General features: G+C 35.7%; 4 protein-coding genes and 3 non-coding genes across 10 annotated transcripts; all 7 read left to right on the forward strand.

Moving 5' to 3' along the window:
* Positions 1 to 26: 26 nt before the first annotated feature.
* Positions 27 to 1686, forward strand: LOC120267093 (F-box protein At1g61340-like). Of its 2 annotated transcripts, none has more exons than XM_039274793.1 (4): positions 27 to 476; positions 628 to 883; positions 992 to 1066; positions 1181 to 1686. In XM_039274793.1, the coding sequence occupies exons 2-4, from the start codon at positions 674 to 676 to the stop codon at positions 1370 to 1372; spliced, it is 477 nt and encodes a 158-aa protein (XP_039130727.1). In that variant the 5' UTR covers positions 27 to 476; positions 628 to 673; the 3' UTR covers positions 1373 to 1686. The 2 variants fall into 2 exon arrangements, with proteins under 2 accessions (XP_039130727.1, XP_039130726.1); XM_039274792.1 differs by having other exon boundaries at positions 28 to 476; positions 625 to 883.
* A 1949-nt stretch (positions 1687 to 3635) lies between these two features.
* Positions 3636 to 4286, forward strand: LOC120266775. Its single transcript, XM_039274435.1, has one exon. It carries the CDS (start codon positions 3636 to 3638, stop codon positions 4284 to 4286), a length of 651 nt encoding a protein of 216 aa, XP_039130369.1.
* A 570-nt stretch (positions 4287 to 4856) lies between these two features.
* On the forward strand, positions 4857 to 5014 carry LOC120268170. Its single transcript, XR_005538840.1, has one exon. It is a non-coding gene; the product is annotated as a small nucleolar RNA snoR134 (small nucleolar RNA).
* A 98-nt stretch (positions 5015 to 5112) lies between these two features.
* LOC120268159 lies at positions 5113 to 5204 on the forward strand. Its single transcript, XR_005538829.1, has one exon. It is a non-coding gene; the product is annotated as a small nucleolar RNA Z223 (small nucleolar RNA).
* A 190-nt stretch (positions 5205 to 5394) lies between these two features.
* Positions 5395 to 5510, forward strand: LOC120268162. Its single transcript, XR_005538832.1, has one exon. It is a non-coding gene; the product is annotated as a small nucleolar RNA Z278 (small nucleolar RNA).
* Positions 5511 to 7230: 1720 nt separating this feature from the next.
* On the forward strand, positions 7231 to 11951 carry LOC120267650 (external alternative NAD(P)H-ubiquinone oxidoreductase B2, mitochondrial-like). Its single transcript, XM_039275321.1, has 10 exons — positions 7231 to 7322; positions 8101 to 8365; positions 8453 to 8659; positions 9099 to 9349; positions 9826 to 10042; positions 10157 to 10261; positions 10400 to 10672; positions 10791 to 10912; positions 11381 to 11500; positions 11608 to 11951. Exons 1-10 carry the CDS (start codon positions 7231 to 7233, stop codon positions 11693 to 11695), a joined length of 1740 nt encoding a protein of 579 aa, XP_039131255.1. The 3' UTR covers positions 11696 to 11951.
* Positions 11952 to 14191: 2240 nt separating this feature from the next.
* On the forward strand, positions 14192 to 19365 carry LOC120267112 (cyclic nucleotide-gated ion channel 4). Of its 3 annotated transcripts, none has more exons than XM_039274814.1 (8): positions 14192 to 14470; positions 14559 to 15206; positions 16360 to 16575; positions 16714 to 17027; positions 17181 to 17289; positions 17399 to 17635; positions 18450 to 18536; positions 18662 to 19365. In XM_039274814.1, exons 2-8 carry the CDS (start codon positions 14658 to 14660, stop codon positions 19175 to 19177), a joined length of 2028 nt encoding a protein of 675 aa, XP_039130748.1. In that variant the 5' UTR covers positions 14192 to 14470; positions 14559 to 14657; the 3' UTR covers positions 19178 to 19365. The 3 variants fall into 3 exon arrangements, with proteins under 3 accessions (XP_039130748.1, XP_039130747.1, XP_039130746.1); XM_039274813.1 differs by having other exon boundaries at positions 14192 to 14461; XM_039274812.1 differs by having other exon boundaries at positions 14192 to 14461; positions 14681 to 15206.
* The last annotated feature ends 6282 nt before the right edge of the window (positions 19366 to 25647 follow it).

The following is a 25647-nucleotide window of genomic DNA, read 5'->3' on the forward strand; positions in this document are numbered from 1 at the left end:
TCTTCACAGTCGTGGGACAACAACTTACGTCGTCACAGACGTAACGGAGAACAGCTCACCAAACAGATATCGTACTCGGAAATCACTCCTCTTTAACGGACACGTGTGTAAAAAAAGGAAACGGAAATTGACAGTGAGAACGCGGTGTTTGGTGGGGGAAGTGTCGTGGAAACAGGACAAAAAAGAAGTATGGCGGCGACTCTAGTACTTTCCTGGAAAACAACTTGTGTTTTATAATCGTTTTTATTTTCGACCTCTCAATCAATCTCTATGTATTTATATATTTGTCGGTTCACTTTTCCTTTTCTATTGCTTGCTGCTAGTTGCTTCCTTGTGAAGGAGCCGTCCTGCAATTGAGTTCCCCCTCGCTTCAAGGTTAAGGCTTGATTGATAGCTTGTGTTTTCTTCTATTAAAGAGTCATCTGATTCTCCTTTCACACTATACCCTTACTACTACTACTACTACTACCAATCAGGTACGTTATTATTGAAGGTTTTAAAAAATATATATATATATACATATGCTAAGTTCATTTGGCGATTTCATAGTTTTTTTTTTTGGTTGCAATTTATTGGCATTTTGAGAGGAATGAAGACACTATAATCTCATTTGTGATTTTTCAGCAGGGAGACTTGGATTATTACTAAAATAAACGAAACTAGGAAAACAGAGATGATGCTTGAAAAGAAGTACAACACTAGATCTAGCCAGCGAGAGCTGAAATGTTCTGGTCTGGAGTTTGTTCAGAAGACTTGCATTTTGGGCAGGAAAAGGGTGGCTGTCGTTTCAAGTATGATTGAGGAATCTACTTTTGCTTCTCCAGTTAGTACAAAAATGCAGAAGCGATTGAATCACCTTGAGGCTCTACCCCAAGATATACTGGTAATTGACCAAATCTCTGAGCTTTTCAATGTATGGTATGGTTTTTCTCGTCAAGTATTTGTTTGATACAATGCGCTCGTTAAACTTGGTCTCATTGTTTGTTTGCAGGTAAGGGTACTATGTCATGTGGGACACAGTGACTTGAGGCAACTCCTTCTTGTGTCCAAGTCAGTGCAAGAAGCTGTAAGTTCTAATCTGTTGCCAAATCAAATGTTTGTTGTTACTGTTTTTTTTTTTTTTCCCAGCATTTCACATTCTGACTTGTTGTATCTCGGATGCTGCTTTTTATGGTTTCAGACTGTGATTGCCAAAGAGTTGCATTTTACTTTTAGTACTCCATCAAAACCAAAGATCAGAGGAGATAGTGGCTTGGGAGGTGGCGTTGAGACTCCCGACGCGCCCAAGCGAAACAGGATTGCTAAATCACGTTTGAATGACAAGAAACTTGCAAGCATTGCTGTTGCCCTCTTTGTTTCTCCTGATAATTAACTCGCCAGGCCAGCCATGGGATGCACACGCTGATTGTTGGTGTTGGGTGTAAATAAACATTTAACACTCTATTTAATTTAAAATACTAAATTATAGTTACAGCCTATTATAGTTGTAGTTTCTAGTTGTGGTTTCATTCATACATTGTGTAAAGTTATTCTGGAAGCCATACTTCAATATCTCTATTGAAGAGTACGGGCTGGCCCGGATGGGTTGTCTTTGTTGTTGTCAGAAGTGCATTCTTATATATACAGAAATTATTTTTTATTTGTAACTACGTCATTGTTCAATAATGCAGATATTTTTTTTTGTCATCTTTGTTGTTCTCTGACGGACGGCTCTAATTGTATTTCAATAGCTTGCTTTAAGCTAATTATTATGATGCAGAAGACATGAACATACAACAATGCTCATTATTTCTGCCATTTTGAACTACTACTTTTAACAATTGTGTGGCCCATTGTGGAGGCTGTGTTTTCTTTTTTCGAGAGGCACAAGCCATGATAATGCCCAAAAGCTTCATGATCCATCCAGGCATATGCATTGGTAATTTGACATGACACCGCATCTCCTCTGTCTGGTGGTAAAGTTTATTGGCATTTATGATGCAGGGTGAGCATGAATGACAAGTCGTTTGTTCATCTGATCACTTCTTGTGGACTTTTGTCATCTAACTACCAAAAATCTATTTATGATATTTTGAATATATATATTTTTAAAATTTCTCAGATTTGAGCTTAAATGCTTTTGTACTGTTGATTGTGTGTGGAAAATTTCAATTTTAGGGAGTATTCATAATTCATGTGTACTTAAATTCCAGCAAACTTTCTTTCTCTTTTAATTTGTGGTTCCATTAGTGACAATTCCAGAGGTGGTTGATGCTAAAGATCTTCAAGATTCGGATGGAATGCAGATACAATGCAGACATGAGCCAATGCAGCTGCTGTCTTGATATTTTTATATGGGTTCACTCATGGATGTGATGGAATGGGAATGGATGTTCTTGCTTGTTACCTTCCAAATCCATTCAATTAATGGTTTTGTGATTCAATGTCCACAGTTTAGTGGCAGACCAAAAGTTCCATTCTCTTATCATTGACAAGGATTCAGCCAATCGCCAACAGCCATCACACCCAAGAGACAACAAATGTAGGGAAATTAGAGAAAGATGTTTCTCAGTTTCCCCTGGTTTTCTTATTACTATAAAGTTAGCAGGAAACACCATGTGGATGTGGTTCATATATATGAGCATATGCATTTAAGCAACGGGAAAGACCACAACGAGTTAGTGAATGTATCGTCTTAATCATGCGCTCTAATTTATATTATGTAGTTCGGGAACCATTAGTTTAGAAATATCTCTTGGTAGCGAGTGATTTGCTAATAATAATGTAGGCCATTATCTCATAAATCAAAAAGTTCATTAAAAAAAAAAAAGGTGTGAAGAACCTGAATAATCCATAACTTAAACCCTCTGGCTTCTAAAAGTATACAGTGCTGGGGGGAGTAATGGCTGCCTTTTATCAACTAATAACTTAAAAGAGCTGTTGGAGTAAAAACCTCTTTCTGGAACTGCAGGCAGCCATACTTCCATCTAAAACTTTAGGTGGAGGTGGATCAACCATTATACCTTTTCAGTGGCCATTAAAAAGGTTCATAGCCAATTGGCCATGAGCCCTACAGATAAAGTTGGTGGGGAATCCCTCGCAACGATAAAGGTTGGTTCCTAATCCTATGGTTGTGAGCAGTCCAGGCAGAGTGCAAGAGACCCAAGGTCCCAAACACTATGTCTAAAGTTGAATACCAATGTGCCCACAAACAGAAAGTGAGGATTCCCAGCTACTGTGGTGAATTGAATAGTTCACAAATTCACCATTTGATATTTATTAATGAAGATTATTTATTTGTCTTCGAATTGTTTGCATCTCGAAACAGTAATGAAACTACATTACATGGTCAAAGACCCGTGCATTGCACGCCTACAGCACTGCATGAAATTTCTAGCTATCGTACCACAGCACTGGTTCTCCGAAGCTCTAAACGGAGGACAGTACGAATGATCCTTAATGCAGTTCATAATCAAATAAATTAGCATGATATAATAAAAAAAAAAGTTATGAACTTGAGCATCATTATGCATGGTGAAATCTAAATAACCTTTTACTGATTTGGCTCTCTCACCACTCTCTGTTTGACTGCTCTGATTCCCCTGTTATATTCCCCTGCTTTAACTAGATGCTCTTCTTCAATCCTCTTTGCATAGATGGATGAAAACCAGGTGCAATGCTCTCCTCCTATTCCAACATCAAATATCTCCATGAAAACATTGTCAAAATCTCTGTTTTACCTCTCTAAGCTCATGTCTCACCCACTCTTCTCCATCCTCACCGCCTCCTTGCTTCTCATCATCCTATACGTTCCTCGCTCTCTCCTCCCAATCCTCCTCTCCCCCGTCCCCATATGCACCTCCTTCCTCCTTTACTCCCTCTTCAGTTTCGGATCCAAACCGGCTTGTCACCATCGCCATCCTCCCTCCGCCCACGCTAAACCCGAATCCAAGCCCCAGACTCAGCCAAAACTCGTTCCCTTTCATCAAAATCACATCTTTCTCGAATCCGGCATCGAATGGGTCCCCATCGGAGGCCCTCTGGAGATCATCTACGAAGACTACGAAGGCGAAGAGGATGGAGACTCATCGGAATATTCTCCATCTCCGGAATATTCCAAAGCGACTGGTCTTATCGGATTCGGGTCTCTGGATTTCTACTTAACGGACTCGGATTCCGGTTCGGATTGTGGGGAGATGCGTTTCCGATGGGATGAAGACGAGGAGGACGACGAAGGGATGATCGAGATCGCGTTTGAGGAGGATAATCTCATCGAGATCGACATTTTCTGCAACAACCGCCGATGACGACAATTAATGCCTTTTTTTTTTCTTCTTCTTTTTATACAAGTTTTAGCGGGGTTTTATTGTTAAAATTTTGATTTTATGTAATATTAATTAGCATATTTAAAAAATAATAATTTATCTGTTATCTGAAAATATACTCTTCTTTTTATTTTTTTAATCTTTAAAAATCTCATTCAGTAGTGACCATACATTATTTTTAAAAATAAAGATAAATATTAGTATCTGATTATTGGTAGCTAGTAGTAATATAAAATTCTGAATTTACGCTCCATATCTCGAGGGAGATGAGCGGGTGATATTTGATTAGTGTACCAAACTTCGGTTGTTAACCGCCGATATACATCTGAAGCATGATGGACGGCCATCACCGCATTTAGTGTTTTCGAAAAGCTCTATATAATGATTCCCCTCTTTAGGGTTTTGCAGAGAAGCAGCCGCTGAGGCGATAGATAGTTGGGAATCTTGGATCGTGATTTTTATGTTCTCTTTGCTAGGTTTTCATGTTTGATTTATGTTCATAATTCGTTTTTTTTTCTTAATCTTGAATCCTTGATGATTTGATGGCTGTCAAAGCACGGTGCAACCCCGGGCTGCTCTGATTTGCTGGTATGAAGACGGTAGCCCCAATGCCTGTGCAACATGTGAATCGCCACACAGTGTTGCAGGTCCGATCTGCGTGTCTTTACTGATGCCAGTGATCGATCTGTGTCAAATTTGTGGCTAAATTTCTTATGCCTTTTTTTCCCTTCTCTATTCCTTTCATTATTTTGCATTTTAACATTAATGGTTTATCTAGTTATTTATCATCCTGAATATTTTATGTTGGTATCGGCCATGAAGACAATAACAAGCTTCAATGCCAGTTCTGCTTCTGAAATTCATGAATGAGCAAGCAAGCTGTTAATATCTGAGCCTTTGTTGTTTCATTTAATACAAGATTTTGCTTTTTTTTATTTTTTTTGCCTTACTTGTTTTAAGATTAAGTTGTTAGGATTTTTTTTTTTTGCCCTTATTTATCTGTCAGTGATTTGCGTGTTTTGAAAATATGATTTCTGTGTTAATGTATTTTTCAGCCACTAAGATGAAATGGTTACTGATTCATGTGATTGCCATTGATGAAACATCCTTATTATGGAGGTGTAGTTTGGTCCAAGTCCCTGATTATCAGGGAGAACCTACTTGGATTGGCTTCATTCAGATGACATTAATGGATATATCTGAGGCATTATAATGTGATCTATATTTATCCAATTGTTGCTCATGTGGTGTTCTCATACACACTTACTTTTACTGTTGTTAGCATAATGCAATTAGTGTATATCTCTGGTTGGACGTTTTCATCGCCCTGTTTCTCAAGCAATCAGGGTATTCTCTGATCCTTCTTTATCACATCCTGACATTAATGTTGTTTTGATATATTGTGAGTGAGAGATGGGATACCACATTTTGACATTTATGTTATTTTGATATATTGTTAGTGAGAGACATATGTCAGATTGTGATAGGGGAGGATCAGAGAATACTTTAGTTCTAAAACCATGCGAGATGACTCCCTGTTGAACCAATTGAAATGGTTTTAAATTTTGATTTGAAACCAATATGCTTACCTAGTTTTAATCAGCTTAAGCTTATAAACAGGTTTATACGTCAAACATTGTTAGGCCTCTGTTAGATCCTTGTTGATTTGCCCCCATGCTTTAATTTGTTCTCTGCTCATTGTTATTTGTTTTCTGGAGGGATTTTCGTTGTTCTTGTTTTGATAAACATAATACCATTATTTGGGTGCAACATCAGTCACTTTGACCAAGATATTGAGGAGATGTAAATATCAAAAAAAGTTGTCTGGTCTACAAGGAAAAGAGTATTTTTCATGTATGATTAACAGCACCCCATGGAACTCACAAGCCAATTTTCTTGAGTAACTATTGGAAATCTGCTCACAGCCGTTGTGCACATCTGTGGATTTTGCTGATAAGTGGTTCGAAGCTGGTGGTCTATGCTGTCAAACCGGAAGAGCGTTCGGCCGGATTTGTATAAGTTATATGTATTTTTATTGTGATGTTTAGTTGGTATTAAGCCCAGTTATTATTCATATCGGGCATAGTATGTAATATGGTGTGTTCAAACATTTTTTTTTTACTTGGAATGTCATTTTTTGGTTACTTAAACCTGCAATGTGGTGTTTTGTGTTGTGGTTCACACTGCAAATGTCTATGATTTTCCTTGTGTAATATTAATTTTTATTTTAAATTAGAATTGGCGTTATATATATATATATATATTTTAAATAAAGTGAATAAATCATAAATTTATTAAAAAGAAGTTTCGAAAACTAGAGAAAAAAAAAATAAACGCGACATATATGTTATAAACTTAATTGTGTGAATTGGACACAATTGGTTATATATCCTCAATTAATGTCCGAAATTCATGCAAATCCCAGATTTAGAATCGTTCAAAGTTCTCAAAATACAAGGACATGCCTAATTATCGCCGGGATTAATTAATATGTCTTTAAACATAATTACCATAAAGGAAACTTTCTTCTTTGATTTGGAGTCCGGCAAAATCTTTCCTTTTTTATATTTTATATTTTATATTTTATATTTTTGGCAAAAAAATATATTGTTTCCTTTGTTGAAAAACAAATTTGAGAATTCTTGATTTACTTTAATCTGAATGTCATTGACTTTGGCAATAATAATATATAATACCATATATAGACACGTACAATATTAATTAATATATATTAATAATAACAATAGTATTAATGAATATTCCAGTTCTTTGGGAAGCCCTGTTGCCCGCCTAAAAAAACTCATCTCCGAGAAAAACGCAGAACCGCCTCCTTGTCTTCTTTTCTTATTCTTCTTCTTTAGTTATTATGTATTTATTTTCGCTTTCACAATCTTTAACCTCTCTCTCTCTCCAGCGAACTTCAGCAATGCGTTTCACCGACTTCTTACTCGATCGCACCTCTCAGGCCTTGCGCCGTGGCCCTTCCATTTCCAAGCTCGTTGTCCTCTTCGCCGTCAGGTCTTTCATCATCATTCTCTTTCACTGTTTCACATGAAGCTATTCTTTTGTTATTCTTCTTCTTCTTCTTCTTCTTTTATCTTATTTGGTTGGGTTTCTGCTCTTTGACGCTGTTTTGGTGTTTAGCTAGTTTTTAATCTGTTTTGTTTTTTGATAAGATGAATTTTTGTGATTGTTTTATTTTTATATTAAATGCGGTGTTTTTCATCGTCGTGTTTTTTAATCCTTGTTCGGGATTTCGTGTTTCCTTGTCGCTGGAGATCATCTACATGCATTAAATTGTCGAAAATTTAATCTTAGAAATAGTTTACGTCACTCGGTCACTGAGAAGTCAGTGATGTTTTCTTTTTTTCTTTTTTTTTAATAATTACCATGTCATGATGCATGATGGGCTTGAAATTTTTTTATTTTTTTTTAAAATTTCTGAGGCTGATAACCGATTGATTGAAGGTCAAAAATTACTGTTCGGAATTTTTTCCCTTAAAAACCAAACAAAAAGTAGTAAAAAATTACAAACCAAATCAAACCCATTGAGTTTGAAGTAGAACTGTAGAACTACTGCATGCTTGGGTTGTCATTTATGTAGTAGCCTTGTCTGAATCTTGAAGCTCTGTTTTCTAAATCGTCATTTCAATTTCATGGATGCATTATATATATTATAAGATAAAATTTTTGACGTTCTAATTAATACAATGAAGTCATTCTGGGACGTCATAATCATGTTGGAGGACTCAGTTTGCTCCTGCCAATAATGTTTTTAATTAATCTCTGCATGCAGTAGTGGAGGCCTTGTTGCATATGCTGATTCAAGGTCCAACTACTTTGTTGAATCGTCTCAAGGACCTCCCAAGAAGAAACTGGTAGTTCTTGGGACTGGCTGGGCTGGCACGAGTTTTTTGAAAAATCTAGATACTTCCCAGTATGATGTCCAGGTTATATCTCCTAGAAACTATTTTGCATTTACTCCTTTGCTACCAAGCGTCACATGTGGAACAGTGGAAGCACGCAGCATAGTTGAACCTATTCGCAACATTGTTAAAAAGGTGCACAAATTTTTATTGGGAGAATTGGATTGACTGTTGGTTTGTTTACTCAACCACCGACTCTTGTTCATTCTCTGTTTTTGTCAGAAAGGTGGCCAAATAAAATTTTTGGAAGCTGAATGTTTCAAGATTGATCCAACAAGCAAAAAAATCCATTGTAGATCAAACATTGGGACAAACTTAGATGGAAATGGTGAGTTTATGCTAGCATATGATTGCTTGGTGGTTGCCCTTGGAGCCAAAGCTAATACATTTAACACCCCTGGTGTGGTGGAGAACTGTCATTTTCTTAAGGTGCAGTCATACTTCCCTTTCACTACTCATATCAATTAGAGTTTACAGTTTCATTGATCATAGACAAAGCTAACTAGGTCTGGATTTACTTGGGTGTTACCAGTATGTATATACGCCATTGTTTGGTTCTATTTATACTGAATGTTTGTGGACATTGTTACCCCATCTAAAAATTTTGTCCATGCTCTCTTTTTTTTTTTTCTTGTGAGAAATTTGTAAAAGTCACAGGATGCATTTATCCATGCCTTTATTAGAGTTTATATAATTGTTTATTCTGATTGATATCTACTTTGAAGTTTATTGTATATTCCCGCAGAACGCATTGCTTTCTGTTATTTGTTATTTTTTTTTTGTTATTTGTTATTTTCACTCTTGCAACACTCCTCTCCTATGTTGTGGTAATATTTTCTTTAAACCACGCCTTTGAACTTTTCTCTAGGAAATAGAGGATGCTCAGAAAATCCGGAGGAGTGTGATGAATTGTTTTGAAAGGGCCAGTCTTCCCAATCTCACTGAAGAGGAAAGACGGAAGAATGTTCACTTTGTTGTTGTTGGTGGTGGTCCCACTGGTATTGAGTTTGCTGCTGAGCTGCATGATTATGTCACTGAGGACTTGGCCATTTTATATCCTGGTGTTAAAGATCTCGTGAAGATATCAGTAATTGAGGCTGGAGACCATATTTTGACCATGTAAGGACTACGTTTGTTAATTATACATCTTAGCACCCTTCGTAAATTTGTTATTGCTAAAAAAATTTCATGTAGATCTTTCACATCATATTTTTGATGACTGATCCGTATCCCTCCTGTCTGATGTGAGAAGATTTTGTATTGCAGTTAAAATGTGTGCATGTTTCTCTTCTATACCAATATATATGCTTATATTTCTCTTTTTATTTTTTTTATAAAAAGCATGACCCGGAAAATTGAAGGTCCTCTGAATTTAGAAATAACCAATCTAAACTTACTGATGTGGAAAATGCTATAGATAACTCTACATATTTGGATGTGGTAAAAGCATTTAATTTTTCTATGATACAAATGTAGTACTACTTTGTGTCTATTTATCATGTTTAAATTTTTCACCTGCCATTCCTTTTTTTTTTCCTCTCCTTTGATGGCTTTCAGCATTAACGCTTACATTTTCTATACAATGGTATATATAGGTTTGACAAAAGGATCACTAAGTTTGCTGAAGAGAAGTTCCAAAGAGATGGTATTGATTTAAAAACAAATTTTAAGGTTGTCAAGGTGTCTGATAAAGCCATCACCATGAGCAATCCATCAACTGGCGAGTTTTCTCTACCATATGGAATGGTTGTTTGGTCTACTGGTATTGGAACACGTCCAGTCATGCTTGATTTGATGAAACAAGTTAATCAGGTTCTTTAATTTACATTCTTTGTTTAAAGAGATTACCCATCCAATTTCAGGTTATAGTATGTGTTGCAGACTTCCTGCTTTGCACTAGTTTTATTAGCTTTAGATAATTCACAGGCTGGTAGGCGTGTATTGGCAACTGATGAGTGGCTTAGAGTGCTTGGATGCAGCGATGTGTATGCTCTTGGTGATTGTGCTACAATAAGTCAGCGAAGGGTCATGGTGAGGATGATTTTTCTATTTCTGATCAGTTTATTACACTAACTGTGCTGCAATTAAATGAAGCTCAGGATACAGCTTTGAACTATGGGTAATAGTTGTCCTTCTGTCCATTTGACATAATATCTTTTTTTTTTACAGGAAGATATTGCAGAGATCTTTAAGGTCGCTGACATAGACAATTCTGGAACTTTAACTGTCAAAGAAATCAAAGATGTTCTTGATGACATCTGCGTGAGGTATCCTCAGGTGGAACTCTACATGAAGACCAAGCAGATGAAGGACTTTTCAGATTTGCTCAAGGAATCAAGAAGCAATGCAAAGTTAGAATATATTGAACTGAGTATAGAAGATTTTAAGAAAGCTCTCTGTAATGTGGATTCACAGGTCAAAAATCTTCCTGCAACAGCACAGGTATAACTCATCTTGGGATTAATTGGAGAACTTAATTGCATTGCTATCACTTATGTCAATACCCTGACATTTTCATATGTTTCACTCATAAGTCATAATATTTTCTTTAATTGATTAGGTTGCTGCTCAACAAGGTGAGTATCTTGCTCAATGCTTTAACAGAATGAAGGAATGTGAAGAAAATCCTGAAGGTCCTCGTCGTATTAGGGAGCCAGGACGTCATCGGTTCCGCCCATTTAGGTACATTCTGTCATTTTTGCCATATTATCATATTGCCATTTTCACTTGTTTTATTTCCTTGCAAATGAATTTGGTGAACTTTATCTGCCTAGATGACTAAGAACTATATTATGCTTTTAAAGTAGAAAGTAAAAAGGGTAGGAAAGGTAGCACAGTGAGCTGTATATAAGAAAGAACTTTGAAGGCTTTCTATGAATGCCAAATGAGATCACCCATTTGAGGTGGTATATATGTAATCAGAAGTTTGTTTTGCTACTCATTTGAATCAATATGATTTCTTTCAAATACCCAATGCAGTTTAATTTTACTAGTTTATTAGTTGTGTGAGTGCCTAATGTAGACCCATTGCTACAAAGTTTGCCTCTTTATTTAGATTTGCATTGCAGTAATGTGCATGTCAGCGCTCATCACCTACATTATAATCATCATCATCATTATTATTATTTTGGACTTGTTTGTTTGTTATAGGTATAAGCACCTTGGACAATTTGCTCCACTGGGTGGAGAGCAAGCAGCTGCACAGCTGCCAGGTGATTGGATCTCAATAGGCCACAGCACACAGTGGCTTTGGTATTCTGTGTATGCGAGGTATTCAAGAACTTGTATAAAGAGTCATAAACTGACATAATTTCCCAACACCTGATACTAGTAGCAAATCACATATTACTAATTCTAATATTCATTTTCAATTACAGCAAGCAAGTCAGTTGGCGCACTCGGATGCTGGTTGTATCCGACTGGGCAAGAAGATTCATATTCGGGAGGGACTCTAGTTGCATCTGAGCCTGAACACTAGCTCAACAATTTTCTTTCTCCTCTCAGATGCCACACAGTTTCTAGGATTGTTTGCATGCATTATTCACTATTGCTTTATTCTTTCCACTTTCTCACAGAATTGCTGGCCACCCACCGGTTTTATCAATTTTGATCTTTGCTATAGTATTGAATTTGTTACTTATTTATTTATTGAACAAACTAAACTATCTCAACTTCTCCCTCGACTAGGAAGTTATTATCCAATTCTTCTATTATGAAGGTGGTGGTGTGGTGTTACAATAAAATTTCATAGTTGTTATTTTGAGCACATATTGATGTCTTCTTGTTTTCTTCTTCTTTCATTTGAATTTTGCTTTTGAGGGAACCGCATTTTGTATTAAAAATAACTTTATTTCTCAATTATTGTTTTTGTTGATTGATGTTATTGGATGATCTCCATAGATAATATATCTATGTTTATGCATGCTATAGTCAAGGACCAGTATTTTTAGGTAAAGAACACAAATGTCTTCTTTGGATGTAACATTCCCAACAGCATTCAATTCCTTGCTGGATGATCACCAGTGTCCACTGGGCAACCGCACGGTGAGACAACAATATATTGAAGGTTGAGATGTCTTTTGGGTTGTGATCATAGCTTCCAAATATGGACCTTGCTTTGTTTGGGATTCCCAACCGCCTGTGAAATGCTCGTGGCTATTTAGATCTCTCTGTACAGTCATGTCTGTTGTTGGACCAAGTCTTTCAATCCAAATAGTATCTCTTTTTTCAATGATCCGTGGTGTTTTGAAGTTATTTTGGTTCTTAAGCCATGTTTATATTAACATGGATATTGACTTTGAGAATCTTAGTCTCGTTTTTTTTTAATAAATTAATGATTTATCCACTTTATTTCATCTTAGTCTTGCCGATTTTGTTTTTAATAACTCTTAGGTGTTGGACTCCTGGGGTTTTTGGTCTGAATTCTCCGGCGCTGTAAAAAAAAACAGTACTATTTATTGATTCAACTAGTTCCAATATTTGGCTCTGGTTTTCGATTTTAAACATTAGTACTATTTCCTCCTCTATGGTTAATAATTTTTTCAACCGTAAGGACATGGATCTCTTTTCTTGGTAGGGTTGGCATAAACTATGGCAACTCTGGGTTTGCACGCAGGGTGAAAATTTTCTCTTGGTTGGTGATTCATGTGAGGGTTCAAACATATGATTTTCTTCACTCGATTAATCTGACCCCTTCCTCCAACTATTTATTTTTGTGGCTTGAGTTTGGAAAGTCTTAACCATCTTCTCCTTAATTGTCATAAAAGCAGGGTGTCTGGGAATCCTTTGAAAGAATTCTGAACACATATGCACTAGTTTAAACTTTAAAAGACTAGCTGGTAAGATGTCAGAGCACACTAGCACAGTCCTAGTCTGGTGACTTGACTAGTTTTGGGTCCATGCCCTTTTGTACGGCTGACCGAATAGTTAATTGAATTCATGTGACACCCCTGGACCACAAATTGCATGTCCTGTTTAGTCCTGACTCCTGAGTTATAAATTTTTATTAAATTATTTTAATGTCTGAAATCATCCTAGCTATCTCGGGCCATTTCATTTGGTAAACTATTACTATTGTATCATGTTTGACTAAGAAAGCTAATCAACTTTTCAGTGATTGTTACTTATTATAATTGATTTCTTATTGTATTTATTGAAAATATTTAATTAAAAAAAATTATTGGAAAAAATAGAGACGCGCGTAATTTGTTAGGATTATGAGTTAGGAGACGAGTCCCTCTCTTATATCATTTGTATAACAAATTACTAGCTTAGTGATCAAAAGATTGTGTCAGGAAATTAAATACATTAAATACATAAAGTTCAAGCCAACATGCAAGAAGAATTTGATTTATGATTCAAAAACATTGGAAGGTATTAACTATTACTTGCAATGCAAGACTGTTGTTATTTAAAAATGAGTAGCTGGAGTGATGGACATGTAATTTTATTAGCCATGATGTGCTCTTTCTTAATTATTACCCCATATATGTTATATACATGCCTACCGCGGCTCTTGACACATGGAAATTAAGGGTCCAAAAGGACACGTCATAGATCATATCAATGGTCTTATTATTATAAGCCATGCCAAAATGGCCACAACCCCAATATTGTCCGCATGTGTGCGTTGTACGTGTCAATAGCCAGGGCCACATGGTGGTAGCAAGGGGCATGACTACTGATGATGAGGGAGGGGGAGGTGTGAGAGTGATCGTTTACATATATATATATATATATAGGTAGCCAACAAAATTAAGGAAGCTGCCTGGAAATTGTGCTCTTTGAAAGTTATTGACGCCCAGAGCTCCGACGTGATCAAGCTCTTCTCTTCTGTCCATCTCATATTCATTTACATACATTTTGTGGAATATATATATATATATATATATATATATATATATATATATATATATATATATATATATATATCCCTTCTAATTAATGTTGGCCCCAGAATACATGCCTCCTCTTTTCTAGCTGCATGTTTTCTTCTCCTTATATTAATAATTATTTGCAGCAAATTTATATGTATATATGTTGTTTAACATCATAACAAATGACCTAGCTAGCTATTTAAATTGACTAGTTCTCATGAGATGCAGTAATTAATATTGTAAGGTTTTTTTAATTGTGATCTTAATTTGTCATTTCAGGTTATACTAACTTATACTCCGCTGCCAGCAAGCATGAGGCATGAGGCATGAGGCATGAGGCATGTACTATCTCAAAGTGAGCAGTGTAGGACTTTTATTTTTATGATTGACATTAATGTAATGCTGTTCATGAATTTAAGTTATTGTCTCACATCATTCCTTTTATATGTCAGTTGTCTTGCTAAGATCGTGTCAATTATTTCTGGCCCCATATTTTTGCTTGTCTCTTGGCATGTTCTAAACCATCCAGACTGATCCTCTGGCTATCTTTGATGGCCACACCTTCAACCTCCAGAGCAACCACCACCACCACCACCACCACCACCATCACCATGGATGTTTCTGTCAACAGTTCAGATACACAAACCAGTTATGAAGAAGAAGTTAATAGCAATCAGACCAGTAAGACCACAACATCCCAGAGAAGCAACTGGTTCTTAGGTAGAGCAGCAAGCCACCGTCCTAACTGGGCTCAAGAGTGGAGCCGTGCATACCTCCTGGCATGCGCTGCCGGGCTCATAATAGACCCCCTCTTCTTCTATACCCTATCCATTAGTAACTCCCTCATGTGCCTGTTCATCGATGGTTGGTTTGCAATCACTTTGACAATCCTGCGGTGCATGGTGGATGCCATGCATGTTTGGAACATGTGGTTACAGCTTAAGTTGGCCTACAAAGCAAGGAGACCACATGAAGATCAGGAAGAAGAGGGAAACAATAAGTTCCACTCCAACTCAAGTTTTCATGGTAAACGGCTCGGTTACCTTAGGAATATGAAGTGCTTCTTCTTGGACTTCATTGTGATTCTGCCTGTCATGCAGGTATAGATTTAATTAATTAGTCTCATCTTTCTTTCATTTTTTTTTTAATTTTAATCTTCTTTAGTTTTCTTTTTTTTTTTATTTCTCGTAATTTGTTATGGGGGATATATATAATTAATGAAGCATGCATGACATAACAATACAAAATTGGCAGGACTCACGAGCACCAAAACTTTAATTATTGTTGAATGTTGTACAATGATAGACCTGATGCACTTGTCTTGGGCAGAGCCACAAAATTATCTAATGCTATAACCATGAAGCTATTCTAATTAGATCATTTTAATTGAGTTTGTATTTTTCTGTCCGTTTATTTTGTTGTTAGTGAAGAGAATATAACTAGACCAAGGTTAGATGATTAGATGTGCATCACATGCTTGCACTGATTCTTCTGGTGCACACACAACTTGTTCGTCCATGACAGATTCATTATATTGGTCTTAATTTATGGGTTGGATCTTTACGTTGATTCCTTCCACTAGTGGTGCTTAGATTGTATAATTGAGTTTCCTTGCATAACCCTGTCTAATCTTTTTTCTTCAATCCAAATTCTAGAATTAGGCGTTCAAATAGGAATGGATATATATTGAGATCATCTATCTAGTTAAAGAACTTAATTCTAGTCAATTACAGTATATACAAGAATCATTAATTAGGTATTATAAACGTAAACCATTAATTGTAAATAAACATGTTAACCATTTAGCTGGATTGCAATCAATCTGTCTTAAATAGAACTTGAAAAACCAATTAACCATGATTCACACTCTGGTATCAGATTCATTAAAGATAATATTAAAACAAAAAAAAAATTAAAACTTGTCAGAATATGCTAACAATATAAATGGCGCTTTTAGACGCCATTAGCCGTGCAAATTGCGCCATGTATTGATTTAAATGGCACAATAATTTTTTTAAAAAAATAATGGCCGTGTGAATAATCTACGTAGTTTATCCACTTTTTTAAAAAATAATAAAATAATAATAATAATAATAAATAGGGCAAAAAAAAAAAAAAATAAGGGAGTTGGAACTTGGGGGGATTATTTCCATTGATATGAATATCAATTATTGGCAGCAATATGGTATGAAAATTAAGTTTATTGTTTGTTTAGTTTAGAGTCTTATATATGCTTATTATTTTGTGGTGTAGATTGTCTTATGGGTAGCTATTCCAGCATTGATAAGGAAAGGATCAACAACTACAGTGATGACTGTGTTCTTGATTATGTTCCTCGTCCATTATCTACCAAAGATCTACCACTCCGTTTGTTTCCTCCGTCGCATGCAAAACTTCTCCGGTTACATATTTGGTACTATTTGGTGGGGGATTGCTCTCAACTTGATCGCCTACTTTGTTGCATCTCATGTAAGTACCAAACATATATATATATATATATATACCTGATCATATTTCATGATATTTAAAAGTGTAATTAATTAATTCTGGTTAAGCTGTTATATTATCTTGATTCTTATATGAAACTACTAATTATTATTAATGCAGGCAGTGGGGGCATGTTGGTATTTGTTGGGGATCCAGAGGGCTGCAAAATGCCTGAAAGAACAATGCATGGAGAACAAAGCATGTGGGAGGACGGCACTATCCTGCGTGGAACCCATTTACTATGGCACGAAAACCATTATTGAAGATAGAGAAAGATTGGCGTGGGCTTCTAACACCCATGCAAGGGCTACGTGCCTTGACAGCAGTGATCAATTCTCATACGGAGCTTATAAATGGACGGTGCCTTTGGTTACCAACACTAGCCGCCTGGAGAAGATACTTCTTCCTATATTCTGGGGACTCATGACTCTAAGGTATATATCTTCCTCACATGTAAGTTGGTCCATGTCCATGTTTCATGCATGCATTCATGCTTCTTTTTCACTCGCTCGCTCTACGTACAATCTTAATTAATTAATTATCATGCATGCATCTAAATTAATGACTTGCTAATAATGTTTTTTCAGCACATTTGGAAACTTGGAGAGCACTACGGAGTGGGTTGAGATTGTTTTTAACATCATCATCATAACAAGTGGTCTCTTGCTGGTTACCATGTTGATTGGTAACATCAAGGTACGTAAGTGGCTAAATGGCCAATTATATATGCATAATATGTTGTTTTGTAAATTAACAGTGACTCGATCATGATGCATGATTTGTTGCATGCATAATTAATGTACAGGTGTTCTTGCACGCAACCACATCAAAGAAGCAGGCAATGCACTTGAGGATGCGGAGTGTGGAATGGTGGATGAGGAAGAAGCACTTGCCCCAAGGATTCAGGCAAAGAGTCCGGCAATACGAGCGGCAGCGGTGGGCGGCCATGAGAGGAGTTGATGAGTGTGAAATGATTAGAAACCTCCCTGAAGGACTTAGAAGAGACATCAAATACCACCTCTGCCTTGACCTTGTTCGTCAGGTATATGCTTATTTTGAGGAGGTCTTTGTCAATTAGTTTTTTAGCTAAGATGTTGAATGGGATAAATATATATATATATAAAGACTTGGTATCACGAAGTACTAGACTTAGTAGGCCTGTACTCCTTGTTATCTCTGTTATCTTATACTTAAAAGATCAATTAGCACATCATTCCTTCTAATCTTCTAGTTTAGATCAGCATCTACTGATACACAGTCACTACAACTACATGCTTAAATTACTTGCCAAGGCAAGTCGTGAACTGGACTCCTGCAGTTATAAGACTTTTGCAAGTCTTAGCTCAAAGTCAAGTGGTTTTTAAATCAGAAATTTGAAAATGATGACAGAGTTTCTAGGATTAATTTGGTATAAATACACAGCTCCGGGCCTTGAATTAATCGGCATGCAATATATGGATGTTCTCAGGCAAGATTCCCAGATACCATTCATGAATACTGCCCTGGCCACTTATTATTAGGCCCAGCTTTTTAGATAGACAGACACGGCCCAATTGGGATAACAGGGCCGCCATTTCACTCGTGAAATTTTCTTAAGAGACCCCTCAAAAATTAGAATTTCCATATTTCTGAAACTGGTCGTCAAATCAAATGTCTTCCTGAATGCAGAAACTTATACATGAATAAATCCAAGTGCTTATGAGTACCACATCATAATAAGATATTAATAATAGTTTCTTTTTTTTGATAAATACATAAGAATAGCTTCTATCAACGCTGAGCATTTGCTTCAACCGTCTCTGTGGTATATATGTATGGTTTTCATTCACAATTAATTTGGTCTCTCCGATTCCCAGGTTCCACTGTTCCAACACATGGATGACCTGGTGCTGGAAAACATTTGTGACAGAGTGAAGTCTCTGATTTTCCCCAAAGGCGAGACTGTAAGCCCAATTAACCACAACAATTCACCTCTTCTTTCAATCATTAATAAAAATTTCAAAAAAAAAAAATGAAATTAATTGACGCAATATATTACGTACCTTCATCATGGAAAAAATTAATCCAGATCACAAGAGAAGGTGACCCAGTGCAAAGGATGTTGTTCGTAGTGAGAGGTCACTTAGAGAGCAGCCAAGTCTTACGAGATGGTGTGAAGAGTCGTTGCATGTTGGGGCCTGGAAACTTCAGCGGCGATGAGCTCCTGTCGTGGTGCCTAAGACGTCCCTTCATTGAGAGACTACCCTTATCTTCTTCAACACTAGTGACACTGGAAACTACAGAGGCATTTGGACTGGATGCCAGTGATGTCAAGTATGTGACACAGCACTTCAGGTACACGTTTGTGAACGAGAAGGTGAGGAGAAGCGCACGTTATTATTCTCCAGGTTGGCGGACGTGGGCGGCTGTGGCCATTCAGTTGGCTTGGAGAAGGTATCGCCACCGCAAGACTTTGACTTCACTCTCTTTCATAAGGCCTAGAAGGCCCCTCTCTCGTTGTAATTCACTTGGGGAGGAGAAGCTCAGGCTCTACACTGCTTTGCTAACTTCTCCAAAGCCTGATCAAGATGACTTCTTGCTCTGAATTTAATTGTAAATTGTATTACTTAATTGTCAACTGATTGTTACCTTCCTCTGGCTGCTGCTGCTGCTTCTTCAATTCTCCTTTTCTCTCTCTCTCTCTCTCTCTCTCTCTCTCTCTCTCTCTCTTGGGTTATGTAGTGGATGTATCATCGGAGAACAATCTTTCAATGAAGATAATTGGTTTATCTACATTTAAAAAAAAAAAAAAAATCATTGGAGAACAATTGATAGACCACCTGAGAAATTTTAGCAGGGTCTTGAAGTTGAGTGTATGTGCTGGGATGATGCATGAGGTTGGAGCTGGAGCAGAGTGTGTTGTTGGACCCTTTTTTTTTGTTTTTTTAATGATCAGTAAAATTCAGGATCAGAATTAAACTGGTTTGTGGATGCTTTATTTCTTTCTTTTTATTGGGATTTCAAGAAGTATGGGGTTTATTTGTGGGGAAATCACTGTTTACCTTTCAGAAATTTCACATTTTTCTAAACAAACCCTCTAAGTTATGAATATCCCGAACGGCCATTCTTTTTGGTTTCACTTCATTTTTACCCTTGGCAGTGGTGGGAAAAGAATTTCCCAATCACATCATCTTTTTAAAAATTGTACTTTGAACCATCTTTCATCTTTGACTCTCGGAGTTTTACAGTTCCCCATTTTGTGTTTTGGAGTTTTTCATCCATTTGGTATCTTGGAGTTTTTCTGCTTCCCCCTACAAGGTGTCTTGGCATTTTTCCATTTTCATCATTTTGACCATTTGTGTGACCTTGGCAACCATCTCTTCCTTTCCAAGTTGACACCATGGAATACACATATGTAAGTTTGCATAACAAAAGACAACCACAGAAAGGCTCTCATTGAACACAACATTCTTGTTTCGAGTTGCATTCAGATCATGCGCATTCTCATTGTTGATTTTCTTCATCCATTCCCAACTTGTCTCCTTACCTTAGAGCATGACCTTTGACTTGCATGGATTGAAACGAGTCTTCAAATTTGTAGCCAGTGTGTGATGGGAGTTCTCATGTTTCTATTTAAGTTTACGCGTTTTCGTGTAACTTTGGTCTTTTCTGTTTAACAATATTGGTTTTTGTTTAAGTTACAGGGTCTAGTTTAAAATTATTATTTCTAATTTAAGTTAACATGTTTATTTTTATCAAAATATGTTAATGTGTTTACTTAAATAATAACCAATATAGTTAAATAAGAATAAATTATCTTAAACAAAAAAGACCAAAGTTACATGAAAATGTGTACACTTAAATAGAAGCAAAGTTTTCTAAACAAAAACGACTTACTAGACAGATGTTAACATATAATGTGAAATTATAACACACATTCTCAATGACCTATTGCTGACTAAGCATGAATGATTAGTTATGTTGGTTACAAATGCTTTTGTTGCGCATTTTGAAACTATTGAATGTATTTCATTAAGTATATTCAAAGTAGTTAATGCATGTTGGTTAAGTATGGTTTCGTCATTACGTATGAACTCTTTTTAAACAGAAATAACTAATGATAAACACAAAAGGCTTATATTAAACGATAACAACATTATGTAAATAAAAATACATATAAATAAATAAAAACATAATATATTAAGCGTGTAATCACATAATGTTATATGGCATGATTTGAGGATTAATCAATCACACCTTTGGTATGATTGAGAATCAATCAATTAAGTTTTTTTGTTATGATTAGAGGATCAATCAATCATACATTTTTTGGTATGATTGAATCATACTAAGAATGTGTGATTGATTGATCGATTCTCAATCATACCAATAAAGGTGTAATTGATTGAATCATATAATATTTTTTTTACCGACTATCTCTTCCTTGCATGACTCTCCTTTATTTTCACATTGTTTGTACACGTTAGGATTTTCTGTTTTTGCTCAATTAATGCAGTTTTCACTTAATATTTTATGTTTGTATTTAATCTTCTATTTTACCAGGGATTTAGATTCAATTTCTGCGTTAACTTAAACAAAACATAATGATGTTAAAAGGTAACCCCTAAAATTAAATAATAACCAATATTGTTAAACAAGAACAAATTATTTTAAACGAAAAATACCAAAGTTACACGAAAACGCATAAACTTAAATAAAAATAAAGTTTTTTAAACAAAAAACAACTTACCAGACACATGTTAACATACAATGTAAAATTATAACACATTCTCAATGACTTACTACATACTTGCCTTTGAGCGATGACAACATGGGTCCTAATGACGCTTGCTTCCAAGAAGATCTTACAATGAACCCTCATCCGATCAATCTGAAGTTTCGTTGTTGGATATTGGACACCAACGATTTGTATGGACATGGATTTGTCCTTGCGTATTTGATTAGATTTTCTTTTAATTATATTTGATAACGCGTAACGTACATCATTTTCTCTTAAGAACACTTGTTATCGTTTACACTAATTTATTGATGCTTAAATTTCAGATTCTTCGCAAGCGTCCGCTATAATCGCTACCACGTGGCTGGTCACAACCAAAGATCTTGCATCATATTGATGACTAAGTAAAAACAACGATAGTTAAGTGACATGATAACTATGAAACACAATAATTCTAATTTAGAATGAGAGTACGTGCATAACTAGAAATAATAATTGTTAAACAGGAACAAAAAAACTTAATCAAGAACCAATATTGTTAAATAGGAACAAGTTTTTTTATACAGAAAAAACCAAAGTTACACAAAAACTCGTAAAATTAAACAGAAACAAAAATTGTTAAACGAAAATGACTTACCTAACACACATAATGTAACCATGGCAAATTAAAGGTGTAAACATACATTATACAACTTAGACATCACCATAGAGGAAACACACATGTGAGATTGCATAACAAACGACATGTTTAAAGAAAAAATCTCCTTAAATACAATATTATCGCTTTGGTTTGCATATACAGAGAAAAAGATAAACAAAACCCTAGCCATGCCTAATTACCAGATCAACCCATAATCACACCATAAAATCAAAAAATCTTTCTTGGATTACATTACAAATCAAACAGGTAAAAAAACTAAAAAAAAATACAATCACATATCTTTTTCATTTGTTCCAACTTGCCTCCCTACCTTCGAGCGCAAACTAATGACTTGTATAGAATGAAAACCGGAAGTTCTCCTACGGTCGATCAGTCGAATGAAAATCGGACCCAAGAAAAGATGTCCATGAATGAGAAGCTTGGCGAAAAGATGAAAAATGAAGAGGCGGCGAAGAGAGGACAAAGGTTGCCCTAGTAATGAAGTTCTCTCAGGTTCTTCTCCACTTATATCTCACCAGGCCAAAGTGGTTATAGTTAAAGGGTGTTATGATCATTTCCAACCATGTGATAATTGCCACAACTTCCTAGGCAAGGGACATTATCGTCCAATCAATTCAAAACTAACTCTGTTTCACACCGTTACATACTTGAGGGGTTTGTGGATCAGTGCTTTTTTTGTTTCTTTTTATTGGGATTTTAAGAAGTATGGTGTTTATTTATTTGTTGTTTTTTCAAGTAAAGTGAATAAACCACAAATTTATTAAAAAAAAAAGAGAGGAACAGAGAGTACCAAGTACAAAAGGAAAAAAACTGAACTGGCAAACAACAATAAGAGGAGCTGGTTTCCTCACCATGGATGAGGATAACAGTAAACAATACTAGAAAAAAAAGCATTAATGAAGAAGAGGGAAAAGATAACGAGCTGAGCTAGCGAATAAACTACCATTGTGTGTTCTTAAAAAATAAATTTTATAAACTACAATATATTTAAAACATGAAAAACAAAAATTACAAAACACAAATACGACATTAACAACAACTAGGAGACAACTTTTATATATTTATTAAAAAAACAAATAGGAGAGAACCCAAATAAAAGAAAAAGATCACAACCCAAATAAAACATAATGGGAGCACTCTATCCATTAGAAGTGGAAAAAGATTACAAAACCAAGAAAGAACAGAAAGAAGAATCAAGGTAGGGCTTTAATTAGTGCCATGGTTTTCATCAACAATATGTGGGCCTTCTTTAGAGGGAGCGAAGGGCTTGGCGCTGTTGAGACTCCACCTGATGAAAGTAACAGCATCTTCTAACTTTTTTTTTTTTGGGTCGCCGATGCTGCATTAATTAAAGCAATAAGCGAGTGATAAATTTTGCAAAAAAATCGACATAAAAGAAGAATAAGTATAAGAAAAGATTCGGTTGTTTCTTTCAAGCCAATATGCCAACAAATTACATGGATAAGGAGGGCCCCAAAACCACTAGAGAAGGAGACACTACCACCCAATTTGTCAAAAGATCTCTAAGAAAAGAAGGGGCGTTGGGAATATGAAGAGCACTTATAAATATGCCTAAATCCTAGCATGACTGTGGCAAAGAAGAAACAAATGATCTGTTGTTTCTAGTGATTGGTGGTAAAACGCACAAGTAGGAATCGAAATGAAATCGCAACCACATTTGGCGAGATTATCCAACGGCAAGATTTTATTGTCCCAAACGAGCCAATTGAATATATTGATTTTTAGTGGACAAGTACCCTTTCACAGAACTTTGCTCAGAGAGTCCCTCTCTCCCCCTAGTTCTGTCTGTTGTACTTCTGTATTTTGTTTCCACTGCTGGTTTGGCGTCTGTGTGGTCGGTTTGTATTAGTTATCTTTATTTTAATGCAATTGTGGTTTATCCACTTTATCAAAAAAAAAAAAACTTTGCTCAGAGAGTATCTAAGACCCATGTCACTAAGGAAATTGTAAAATGTTTCGATTGTGAAAATACAATTTTTATCCCGATGTCAAATCCGCAAATTCGTGCCCAAGGTAAGCATGCTGGAAAGATTATCATGCAACGTAGTAAGCTCCAGATAGAGAATAGACAATGGTTGCATAGAGAATTCAAGGAGTGTGAGATTAGGGTTGTAACTCTAGAGAAAAAGTCCGGGCCAGATATCTTTAGGTGCTTGATCATCCACCCAAATATTGAATCAAAATAGATTGGAGTTGCCATCTTTTACCCATGAAACTGCACCAAGTAGAAAGCCTTGCCTATAGTGATGTATGCCACTCCAAAAGAAAGAAAATATGTTAGGTGCCTTATAAAAAATAAATTCAGGGCACCCCAACTGGTTGTAGTTAAACTAAATGACGAGGGTCCAACTCCATTTCATTGTGTTTGATGGCCCATATTCTTGTGGTTTATTTAATTATGGTTTTTTATAAATTTATATAGATTAGTTACATTATTATTAAAGTCAAAGCCACTAGTTTAGGTGATTAGCGGTACTATTTTAGATCATTTAAGAGAGGGAAAAGACTAGTCTAAGTGATTAATGTCACTATTTTAGATCATTTAAGAGAGGGAAAAGACTAAGTGAATTTGAACTCTGCTAAGAAAAATTAACTCTATGCAAATCCCTGGAGTTTTGGCACTTGATATCCTTCTTTTTTTTAAAAAAGCCTATTATTGAATGTGTTTATTTAATAAACTTGGGATGGGGTCACATAGCAATGATTTCACTAGGAATGGGGGTGGGGGCGGGGCGGGGAATGGGATCCCCGTCCCCCATCCCCCGCTCTCCACGGGCGGGGATTCCCGGTTAAAATTCCCCACGGGGAAAAAAATCCTCCTCATGGGGATCCCATCCCACGGGGAATCGCCCCGCCCAAAAACATTAATATAAAAAAATATTCTATAAATAACTATAATATTTCAAATCGATTTATATTACTACGTCTTAAAAGATGCTTATATACTAATTAAAAAAATAAAAAAATATAATGTATGATGAAAAAAATCTAGATCAAAACTGGATATTTGAATAAAAAAAATATAATGCTTTATATGTAGAACACACTGGATATTTGAATAAAAAAAATCTAGACAAATTACAATTACCTAATTATCCAATTCATTTAAATTAAATAAATAATTAGTTTTTTTATGAATATTAGAAATTTGAAAAATTAGAAGTTTGAATTTTTAATTTTTGTAGATATATTATATAATAATTTTATTAAAAATAATTTAAGATTTTTATTAAATAAATATGTTTTTAATGAAATATATAAATTTAAATAGTTAATAAAGTTGTATGAAAATAATTGTGAGTTCCATAATAATAACTAAAAAAATATTAACAAATAAATATTTATCGATTATATATATATATAATATTATGTTAATGTTGAAATAATCTTTAATAAATATATTAAAAAAATATATAATATATTCTCGGGGAATCCTCATGGAAGGCGGGGAGACTCATTCCCCGCCCTGCCTGCCCGCTAGGCGGGGAGGACTTTTTTTCCCCGCTCCCGCCCATGGGGACGTTTCGGGGAATCCCCGCCCCGTCGGGGCGGGGGCCCCGCGGGGAACGGGGATTCCCTGTCCCACCCCCATTCCTTGATTTCATGAAAGTAGATCCGGTATGAGAAAGTAATTATTTTAAAAAATTTATTAATT

This window comes from Dioscorea cayenensis, chromosome 8 (genome assembly GCF_009730915.1).
Source record: "Dioscorea cayenensis subsp. rotundata cultivar TDr96_F1 chromosome 8, TDr96_F1_v2_PseudoChromosome.rev07_lg8_w22 25.fasta, whole genome shotgun sequence".
NCBI classification, from domain to species: Eukaryota; Viridiplantae; Streptophyta; class Magnoliopsida; order Dioscoreales; family Dioscoreaceae; genus Dioscorea; species Dioscorea cayenensis.